The following is an 11,437-nucleotide window of genomic DNA, read 5'->3' as shown; positions in this document are numbered from 1 at the left end:
GGCGGCGGGGCGGCCTGGCCTGTGAGACCCAGAGAGGGGGCGGCGGAGGCGGGCAGCGAGTGGCGGAGGATGAGCCTGCTGTGCGCTCAGTACCTCCGGTGAGCGGGGGCAGGGGTGTCCTGCGGGCGCTGCCCGGGCCCGGGGGAGGCCGAGCGGGCAGGGGGCGCTTCCCACCCCGGCGCAGGGCCCCGCGCGGGCGGGGGTCTGCTCCCGGCCAGGAAGGAGCCGGGGACGCCGCCACCCCCCGGGAGGAAGGGCTGGGGGTTGGCAGGGAGCAGTGTACTGGTCCCAGGGGCGAGACGTGGGAGAGTTGCCTTCTTCACATGAGGCAGCTGCGGCTGCCTGTGGCCAGGAAGTGTCTCAGCTCTTTAGGCAAGGTCAAGCACTGTCGTGTGGTGGGAAGGGGGTTACTTTCCTCCTGTCACGATGTTAAGAGTGGGTGCAGTGCCCTGCTGGAGTTTGGCCACTCAGTGGGCCTACATGTGACCCCCCAGCGCCAAGCAAAACCCCATGCATGTCTGCCGAGTGCTCTGGATGACTGGGGTAAGAAAGGCAAGTGAGCAGCAGTCGTTGGACTGCCAAAAGCTCCCACGGTCCCACCTGAGCTTGCAGAGCTGTGCAGGTTTTCTTTGTCAGAGCCTGTCAGGTTGCGAGAACATGGGCCCCGAGGACGAAGCTCCTGGTCGAGTGGTTCATAGGATGAACAAGTTCTTGAAGTCTAGAAGGCGAAAAGTGCTAGATACCATTCTGGGCACTAACGGGGCCTGCTCCTTCGGCTCTGAATCCTCATTTCTCCTTTTGGGGAGGACCAGATATGACAACATGCACCATTCTCAGTAAAACTCTAGGCAAGGAAGGATTTGGTACCAGTGACTGTGCTAAAAGGAGATGCTCATCTCATCTGAAGTCTTGGAGACCGAAGTAAGAACCTCTGAGGAGGCAATGCAATTAATATGCTTTACTGTTCTGAAAGGCCTTCTGTCCAAGGCCTCCAGTTCAGTAATTTTGGCTGTTGCCCCCACACTATTAATTCCCAAATCTCTACCCTTCTCTGTCCAGTCACATGTCTCTAGCTCCATCTGACTTCTCCTTGGTTGATCAGATGCAGTTTAAAATTCATTCATCCAAAGGCAAATTTCTTACGTTTACTCTGTTGCTTGTTTTGCTATTGACAATTCCCCTAACCACCTTGTCTCCCATGCCTATAATTGGTGTTGCATCTGATTTTGATTCTTCTTTTTTGACCCATCCCAACACTTTCTTTATTAATATTTATCACATCTATCCTTTCCTCGCTGTCTTCACCAGTGCTGACTGCCCTCCTTGCTGTTGAACTCTTTTATTTCAGCTATCCAAATCGTTACTGTTCAAGTTGCATTTGCTCAGTCAAAATCACTTGTTGTCTTCCTGTGCCCTCCCTTCATAAAATTGTTCTGTTAACGTTCTTTATCCTATCGCCCCAAGTTCAAGATCCTCTTCACCCAAATCTGTGCCCTTTCTTTTCATCAGGTCTTTGCTTATCTTTCCACTTATTTCCTAGCTTTGCCTTGTATACGAACAGCACCTAGCGTAATAGAACTGAGGAATCTTGAAATTAGTATAAAAATGTTTTGGAATGTTTCTTCTCTTTGCTGAAACCTTATCTTCTCTAAAAAAAAAAAAAAAAAAAAAAAAAAAAAAAATCACCTAAGAAGTTTCTTGTTGTTGGTATTCTTCACATTTCTCCCTCACCACAACCATTCTTTGTCTTTTTATTAATCTACTTGGATAGTACGTTTTTGGGACAGAGAAATTGTGAGATCCACAGCTGTAAAGTGTTTTTTCTGAAAAATATTGGCGAAACTGGGGAATTGACAGTTTACTTGTGGATTACTGGGGCCCAGTACTGTTCAGGTAACAAGTTGGGAACAAAGCCCAGGAATCTTAATTTATGTTTTACTAGGCCTGGACTTTAGGAAGAGGGCTATCTTTTCTCTTATGGTGACATAAGAATTAAGTTAAATCCACTGATGGGAGAATAAATGTGCTTAAGGATGTTGGTGCATAAGGATAGGTAACAACAAAGCTGATCAGCTGCTTTACAATATATGAAGGAGACCTGAAAGACTTTTGTGAAGTGGGTTTTTTTCCGTATTTTTTAGATGGGACATTCAGGTCTCTTCTATCCAAGATGGCCCTATAATAATTGGAGAAGTAGTGAAGTAATGGCTTTGTGAGAACAGGGAGGCTGAAAGAAGAACTAATAAGGGAATAGATTTTAATTCTCTAACCTTCATTATGCATTTAATTTCATTATAGAGCATTTAGGGTAAAGGGTGTCTTTAAAGATTTAAGACTCTTTTCTATCAACATGTAAGAGCTGACAAACTTCTGAAACTCCTACAGAAACATCCTAGCAAAATTGTGGGAGGTTACACTTCGTATGTTTGATCTTTCTGAGAGAGTGAGAAGCAAGGAGGAAAAAAAAGCACTTGTAGGTCAGTATGAAGGATAAAGATGTAAAAAAGGCAAAACACCAGTTCTTCAAATATCCTTTGCAGATCATCTTTAAGGATAGTTGATTCTTTTACATAGGTTCTTGTAGACTTACGTGTCTGTTGCTGCTGGATTCACTCTTGCTGTAATGCACTCTGTTCTATTTGCATTTATGGACAAATAAGGAAAATATCAGAAATGCTGGTCATGGTTTTGTGTGAAGTCTGGTGAGAGGAATAGGAAGGTAAGAGATTGAAGCCATAATTACATTCAGGCATTTGAGACCTCTTTCTCATTAATGTTTTTTCAGGAATTGTAGTCCACATGGCTTGTCAGTTCAGAGGAAAGCAGTGCCTAGGGTATGTCTTGTGAATCAAAGCATTTTTTATTTGGATATCTCTCACTCTCAGGTTATTTTGGGAATCCCCAGGTACTTGCCCCACAGCTAGTTGTTAATCTTACAGGAACAGACTTGTCTATATTTGAATGTCTCTTGTGTATCCTGCTGCAGGTGGAAGAGATGCCTAAAAAAAAACCCACTCCCAGCTGCATAATCTCTGATGAGGAACTACATGGAGAACAGTCTCCAAAGCTCACTGTCACTTCATCCCTCTTTTAAAAGACACTAGTAGGGGAGGTCAGGGTCAGGATGGAGGAAATGCTGAGTGTATATTTGAAGTAACTTCACATACACGCAGGCTGTGATTCTGTAAGGAATTATGTATATGCTTAATTTCATGCTCAGCAAGCATCGACTTCATTACAATTTTTTGCTGTACATAAAGCTAAACATGTGCATTATATCTTACAAGATTTGTTCCCATTTCCAATATTATTGGTGATTTGCCAAAAGGAGCTTGGTGTATCTTTCTGGACTTGGGGGTGGGCCAAGCAGGTAGTTTGGGAGGAAAAAAATAAAAATGTAAAAAGCCACCCAGAAAAACCCACAAGCATGGAAGCAAATTTGATGTGAAATTAGTGGATGTCATGATGCCATTTTAAGTAGCATTTAGGATGGAACTGAGCTTCAATAGAAACCTTAATGTTTCTCTTTATTTCATCTCTCTTCATAGAAGACGAAGTTCACTCTTTCCTTTCATGTCTGTATTGAGGGAATAATTGCATAAATGTTAAATAATAAATCTGTTAGTACCCTGAAGCTGTAATTCAGGTGTATTTCATGAAAGTGAGGACTTCAGTTCTTAGCTAAATGTACTATTACTCTTATTAGACCACAGCATCTAGGACTTTGGTAATTCAATTACCTTTTAATTTTATGCTTACACTTAGAAATTGTAGTGCTAAGAAATCAGTAGGTAGCTTCTTTAGGTTCTTTAAATTCAAACTGTGGATCTGTCTTTGTAGAAAGGCTAATGTCCCTTTTACATATGCCCTATTTCTTCTCTTGACTGCCTCTTTGCTGTCTCCCTCTCATCTGTTCAATGGCACATTTAATCACTTCTTCAGTGTTACCAGAGTAGCCGTACCTAGCCTTGTAGCACAAGATTCTGATAAAGCCCAATTAGACCATAACCAATAAAGGCACTCACAGTGCTGCTCGAATCTAAGGCAGGAGGTGGGCAATTATTTGGCTTGAGGGCCACTTAAGGAGTTTTGGTGAGCTGTTGAGGTCCTGGTAGGGGGTTGCTGTAGAGATGCCAGTGAATCCCATCTAGCCCACTGACTACCACCAAGAGCCTGAGAAGGGAGGGCTGCACCTCATACTACTCCAGTCTGTCACAGCTGGACCAGGCTGGACCTCACAGCACACAGACTCCTCCGCACCTCCATATCCATTGCTCCCCAGCTTCCTGTTGTTGCTGTGTAGTCCTAGCATTGTGGCCACCAGCAGCTGGGCCTGCACAAGATGGGCTGTGATGCAGCATGCCAAGTAGCTGTCCCACCTGCTGCTATTAGCTTATGCTGTTGGGAAAGTTGGGGCCAGCTGCCTGGGTTGAGTGCCCCCCCCCCCCACTGGCATAGACTCATTTTGTCAGGTGCTCATGTCTGTGGCTCATTTTGGCAGGTGGGTGGACCTGGTTGCCAGTGGGTATGGTGCCAGGACTGTGTAGCCTGTGCAACCACAGGGCCAGCTGGTGGGGGAGGGAGGGGAGGTGGAGGTGTGGAGTCTGCACTGCCTGACCTGGCTCAGCTCTGACTGTGGCAGAGGGAATGGTGTGAGGCACAGCCCTCCCTTCTTAGCTCCTTAGCAGTGGCTGGAAGGCTGGATAGGATGAATTGGCAGGCTGGATATGGGTCGTGGTCCATATTTTACCCACCCCTGATCCACGGGCTGACCACAAGGTACCAGGTGCTCATAACTATCTAAGGATGAAAACACACTGAGAAAAGCTAATATTACATTTTTAAGTATAATCTTGCTGTTAACACAGGACTCTGTAAAACACTACTATTTATTGTTTGTTTGTCTTGATGTCTGAAATAAGTAAACACCAGTCCTATTTCCCACAGCTTTATAAGGTCTTCAAATTAGTTGTATAGCTATTCTACAGAAAGGAGAGTAAAGAATAGTTCAAAAGATCTGAATGGGCTTCTTTAAGAAAGTTGTTATAAGGTGCTGTCTTTGGAGGGGAATCATCTCTTCTTGCTTCCATCTTTTTCATCTTTATTCTTCTGATGTCCCAGCTCTTTTCGTTAAATACCTTTCACATTGGATACCAGAATTGCTGCTAACATTTGACACAAGTAGCTCTTCTGATTCTTAATGTAAGGACAGGGTAATAATTTAAATGGAGGGAAAAAAATGATTGTAGATATAAGTTGCTACCTGTGTGTCTGTTATAAACTGGCAGTTTTGCGGGCATTGTATGAGAAGAGGTGCTTAAGGAGGATAGAGAAATAGCTTGGTAGAATCTTAGGGGGAATATTATTCCAAACATGAAAGACTGTATGGAAAAATATTAAAGTTGTTGTGTCAAGGGAAGAAGAGATTAAGTGTGTAAACGAGCTGGTACTGATGCTGAAGGAGGTAACTGATGCATTTAAATGTGGGGGTTATGGAAACGGGTTAAATTGTGCAAGGCCTTGAAAGTGTGTACAAGAGGCTTATTCTGCAGTGAAGAAGCAGCAGCAATTGGAAGAATTTGAAGATGTAGATCATGTGGTTAGAATGATGGGACAGACTGTGATCTTAGCATGTTTGAGTGGGTCTGAGAGGAGCTTCAGTAGTGAAACTTTTCTCTGGCCTTGACTAATTGCGGCATGAGAGGAAAGCTTTGGATCTGAGAGGGGTTGCAGTAGTCAAGGCCAGAGAAGTTGTATTATTCGAGACACAAGAGAGGCCTTGACAAGACCTTAGGCAAAATAAACTCGAGAGGTTTATTAAACTGGTACAATATCTTATGTGCTATTGCATTTTTTCAGCTGTTGACTGTACTCAAATATTCCTGTTTGCAATGGTGATTAACATGCCTCTTTTCAGTTTGGACCAGCTAACAGTCTGACTTCTCCTTCATCATGCCAAACTTAATAAGTGCTTTTGTCACGATTGGGTTGGTCTCATACTGTGCTGTATTTGAAGTTAACAGCAAAACAATGGTCTAGTATCCTAGACGAGCAGGTCAGTGCAAGTATGTTACAAATATGCTCCATCTGTTCTGGCTTCTGTTTGCTTCTAGAGGCAGTTCACCATTGATCTAATCAAGTGGTTCTCAACCTTTTTAGCCTCAAGATCCCCTTCATACCTTTCCTGAATTTTCAGCACTCCATTTAAGAACCACTGGCCTACAACCTAACTTTAGAAAAGGCATGGATTGGTGCCCAGAGGCTAAAATAGTTGAGAACTACTGATCTAGCTGGTGCCAAGTGATGGAGGACTTAAACAAGCTTGTGCACTTTCTACTGTTTGCCCCTTCCCTGCCTGTACCTGAGGGGGAAAGGGAAGTCTCCACTGGAGGTTGTTCTTGTGGGGTCTCACATGGCTGCAACTGCTCCTGGACCCCCTTTTGCATGTCCTGGGAATGGGAGGAGCACAGTGGACAAGCCAGGCTGCAAAATGCGGTTCTGATGCTATGCCAGCTGCCTGAAGCAGAACATGCTGCTGCCAGTGTGGGAGTAGATGACATAGGGTAGAGGTGGGCAAAATGTGGCCTGGGGCTCGGATGCAGCCTGCCAGGCCATTCTGTCTAGCCTGCAGGGCCCCTAAAATATTTAGAAAATTTATATTTATCTGCCCTGCGCTGCCTGTCATGCAGCCCTCGATGGCTTGCCAAAACTAAGCAAGCAGCCCTCTGCCCAAAATAATTGCCTGCCCCTGGCATAGGGGCTGCCAAGGGGAGAGCAGTAGTGGCAGTGGTCCCCAAAGGAGTAGCTGCAGGTGCCACTGTGTAGCTGGTTCAGGTACGGTGCACCACATTGGGGGAGGAGAGCTTTTAATTTCTTACACAGGGGCTTGGCATGGCACCTTTAGTGGGATCCTTCAGTACCCTGGTTGAGAGTCACTGATCTAACCTGTTTCTTCCTACTTTAGGGGTCAGCAACCATTTAGGAGCAGCGTGCTGAAATAATGCAGTTTGGTCTGAAGCTGGCTGGTACCTATGACCAGCTTCCAAATGGCTTTGCTGCTGAATTGCCACTGATATTCTGGCTCTGGGGTTGGATTAAATCACTTGGTGGGCTGTTTTGGTTGGTTTTTAGTGTATGGGGAAGAGGGGTCCTATGATGGGTGACTAACTGATGCTTGACTGAAAAGTTCCTGGCAGGGGGCACCTAAACTTGAAAGGAGCATGACCAAAGGAAGGTACCAACTGTGGAATATTAGTTTGAATGGAGTATTGGAGGAAACAAGCTTGTTGACCTTCAGTGGAGGACGCAGGGCAGCCTTTTCCATCAACATTTACTTGGTGATTATTGCTGAGCTCCTATGTTTTTCTCCTATTCTGGAATAGGTCTCTTTATTGTGGGCTGTTTTAATATTGGTATTTTAACTTGCTGTGCATCCAAGTACCACAGTGATGGCCTTATTAAAGAAAACAAACTAAATCATTGATTACAATAAAAATAGCATGGCATTCAAATAACTTATAAAATCTATCTTATAACCTTTTTATGTGAAAGATGCCCCAGTAAAAACTACTTTCCCAAACAAAACCAACTCCCCTCATTTGACAGACCTTGCCAGTTGGCTTGAAGTACTAGCCTTTGCAAATAAAGCTTTACTGATTCCAGGTGATCAGAAGCTGCTGTATCCTATCTTTTATTGTTTGCTGAGGGAATGTGCTTTAAAATTTGAAATTTGATTATTGGGAGTACAACTGCTTAAATGAGAACAAACTGGCTCATTGCTCAAAATGGCCTGGGTTCATGTAAGAAGGTTCAGACTTGAACATTTGGGGAACTGCTGCTTTGAGCATGTGTGTGCGTTTCCCTGGGGACAAATAGCAGCAGTATATAGTTGTGCCTCTGCTGCTTGTCCCCGGGGATTGCTCGTGCACATGTGCTTTGGTGCATAGCAAGTTGCCCTGGGTGGTGTAGTGGAGGCTGGCCTCTCCAGCCTTAACTGGGGTCCTGGGTGCTTCCCAGGGCACCAGTGGCGGTGATCCAGCACACTGAGACTGGCTGGCAGCCAGAGCATGGCTCCAGCTGGCCAGGCTCCAGTTTTGTGTGGTGCATGCTGCTACCACATGCACTGCCCTGCTTTTTTCCAGACGTGGGGTTTTTTGACACTGGAGTCTCGTCAAAAAATCCCTTGCTGCGCTGCGAATTAGCAGCACAGTGAATGCCTGCATGTGCAGTGCGTGCGCTTTGCAGCACCACAGACAGGTTTGCAGCACTGCATACGGCACATGCACGCTTGTCTGGGTGTGCCCTTGGGATCTTGACTTCTTTGATGCTTGGTTTCAGCCAATGAAGGTCAGCAAAAGTAATTCTAGACCTTTTCTGCAGCAGTAGGAGACTGAGGAGGTGGCAGTTGACCTGCTGGAACATTAGCTCTACCACTGCTCCTCTGATCTTATTGAAGGAAAGCTTCAGTGAGTGTTGGAGTCCTGAAAATAATGTTCCTTCACTGCCTCTGTTGTAATGACTCAGAGTAGCTGTTCCTTAATAGAAGAACAGTCCTCAGAAAGGGGATGACAGAAGAGTAATGAAGAGTTCATCTAGGATACTGATTCAAAACTTTTGAAACCCCTTCCTCACTTCATTTAAAATCTGCATACACACCCTGGAAAGGAAAATAACTTAACTTAAAACACAGTCTTATATTTAGGGACCTACCTAAATTGCAGCTGAAATTTAGCGGCACCTTTAATTTCACTCTTTTTGCTGTGTCTGCCCTCCTGTCCCCTCCTCCCTTACTGCTGAGTGGATAAGAGGCAATAAATGCGGCTTGGCTACTCTATGGCCAAGGGGGGGGGGGGAAGGGGAGCAGTGAAAATAGCAGGATTAAAGGTACCACTGTACCACAAACTTCCACTGTGATTTTGGTAGCTCCCTGCTTATATTGCCTTACTGCAGCTTAAGAAAATCAAAGGTTTGTTGGTGGGACTCTTTTTTTTTTTTTTTTCAACATACTGCTGTTGAGGTGGTATGTTGTGCTCTAGGAAGCACAAGTGCAGACTTTTCTGAGAAGGCTGTTGGTATCTGGATTCTCCTTCATCTTCTGTCCCTTCCTCCTTCATTCTTTGTTTTGGGAGATCCTAATATGTGGTGTAGAGCTACATAAGGAATCAAGGCTCTGTTTGCTTTGTCCTCAGCACCTCATTGCTTTCTGCAGTGAAACTGTGACTATAATGATTTCATACCATACAGGTTTAGCCGATGTGTTTATTTTTGCTGTAGATCACAAGGGTGCTTAGAGTACTACCACTACTGATTTCATTACCAGAATCTGCTTCGTTGGCTCTGTCCTCTGAGTGTTACCTTTCTAGTCTTTACATCATGCATGTAAATCCGGTGACCTCTTCCTCAGTCTGAAAGCTTTAGGTCTGTAGCATTGTTCATATAGTATTAATGACTAGAGGACTAATTGATCTTGGAAGCATTTCTTAGTCCTCCAAAATAAATGGAGGAGCAGTAGAGTAATACAGGTCTCATTGTTGTCATCTTTCCCATTTGGGCTCCCAAGAAAAACGGGCATGGTTTTGATAGCGTCAAGCAGGTTCCCAAAGTGAAGGAAGACTGACTCAGGTGATGTCTTCATAGCGTATGCGTATGTTGCATTGAATTGCACTGCTCTGCAATGGGCAGTGAGTAAAGTAATACTTAGAGTTAACGATGGAATAAACTTCTGAGCCACGTTGACCCAGCTTGATTTTTCCTCTTTATATTCCAGGAGGACTTCTGGATGACTCACTCTGGCTTTTGTACTTGAGGGATAGTTCTGTGGAACCAGAAGGGCCTGAGTCTTGCAATTGGTTGCACTGATGTTAGTAACTGACTGAATTTCATTAATGGGACTCAAATCAAGACCCTTAAGGTACTTTGGGGTTCTGCCAAAGTTAATTTTATCTTCTACCTCTAGGACAGAAAGCATTAAGTTATTCTTTAAGAGGTGCTTGTGATGTTTCTGATACATCAGTTAAAAGTTTTATCATCTCCAATGGCATCATCCACCTTAGCTTTTCTTCTTGTCTGGTGTTTGTGCATGTAAATTTTTTTTCCCTCTGTAATCTTCCTATTTTGCTAGATTCAATTCCTGTACTTGGTATTATGTTGTAACATTCATAAATTTCCCTAGGTTCCAGTTCATCTTGGCTGCTTGCAGACGTTTTAAAAAAACCCCAGAGAAACAAAAAACCATGCTTTACCGGAAGAAGCAGTGCATTACTTTGACCTGGCTCAGCAGTGTCTATATAGATCGGGCACTTCAGCGGGGTTTTTTGGCACTTTTATCTAATAGCTGATTAAATCAGCTATTAGATAAAAGCACCAAAAAGCCCCACTAAAGTGCATGATCTGTACAGATGTTGGGCAAGCCAAGTCCAGCTAACGTGGTGCCTCTTTTGGGCATGTGCTTGGCTCAGTGTGTGTACATATGGAATTTAAATTTAAAGCGCTGTTTTTTTTCGGTTTGTTTGTTTTTGTTCTTTTTTTTTTTTAAAGTCTCCAAGCAGCCCTTCTTTCTAGGAGAGAGCTCCATTCAGGGCAAGTGCTGAGTCTGTTTCACCTACTTCACGTTTAACTCTGAAATATTGGAAAAGCCACTTCACACACTGGAGAGTAAAGCTCTTTGGCACCAGATGCATAGTACCATCTTCTCTTAAAATTTCTTACCAAATGTCTTTTAGCCTGGCCCATGGCTTTGAGGATTCCATAGGAGACTGGTCACTTTTTTCATCACTAACACTATGGAGCTTTTGGATTCTTAAATCTGTTGAGGTAACTTTATGTTAGAGGTGCACCAATACATGAGTCCAATATTGGATTGGCACTGATCAAGAAAATTGATTGCATCAGAAATCGGCCTGATGTGGCTGATAATTTGGCCAATACATGCCCTTGCATGCGTGCACCAGCGCAGTGCGGAGGCAGCAAGGAGAACAGCCCGGCATCATGGAGAGCTGTGTGCAGCTGATAAGTTTGTTGTGGTGGGAGGGAAGGAGCATGGGGGTGCAGATCAGTGTCCTCCTCCCCCAGTGGGGGAGGGAGTGGGGCTGGTGCTGCCTAGCAGGGGCAGGGTAGGGTGTGGAACGGAGCCGTGGCTCATCCACAGGAGCCAGGGGGAGGGGGGGGTGTGGCTCCTGCCACTGCATGCACCCTGGGAGAGTGTGGGGTGGGGGCCTGCCAATGTGGGCTTGGGCTGGGGCTGCCCTAGGCTCTTCCTGGTGCGTGGAGGCTGTTCTCAGGGCTGTGGGGCCACACTCAAGGCTGTGCTCCCAAAGCATAGGGCCTGTGCTCAGGGTGGGCTGTGGCGGTGTTGGGAGAGGGGCTACGGGGGGCAGGGTTGCAGCCACCCGAGATTTTGCCATAGACACCCCCCCTGCTCAGAGGCCTCTCCCGGTGT

General features: G+C 45.0%; 1 protein-coding gene across 2 annotated transcripts in view; it reads left to right on the top strand.

Moving 5' to 3' along the window:
• The first annotated feature begins 6 nt into the window (after positions 1 to 6).
• SMG7 (SMG7, nonsense mediated mRNA decay factor) overlaps positions 7 to 11,437 on the top strand; it is a 118,964-nt gene continuing 107,533 nt past the window's right edge. For both annotated transcript variants that reach the window (XM_019501747.1, XM_019501746.1), the window contains exon 1: positions 7 to 98. In XM_019501747.1, coding sequence (XP_019357292.1) covers positions 70 to 98 — 29 coding nt within the window. In that variant the 5' untranslated portion in view covers positions 7 to 69. The remainder of the gene's footprint in view (positions 99 to 11,437) is intronic.

Source organism: Gavialis gangeticus, unplaced genomic scaffold (assembly GCF_001723915.1).
Source record: "Gavialis gangeticus isolate Ggan-Ray unplaced genomic scaffold, GavGan_comp1, whole genome shotgun sequence".
NCBI classification, from domain to species: Eukaryota; Metazoa; Chordata; order Crocodylia; family Gavialidae; genus Gavialis; species Gavialis gangeticus.
This window is presented reverse-complemented; position numbering and strand designations above follow the sequence as displayed.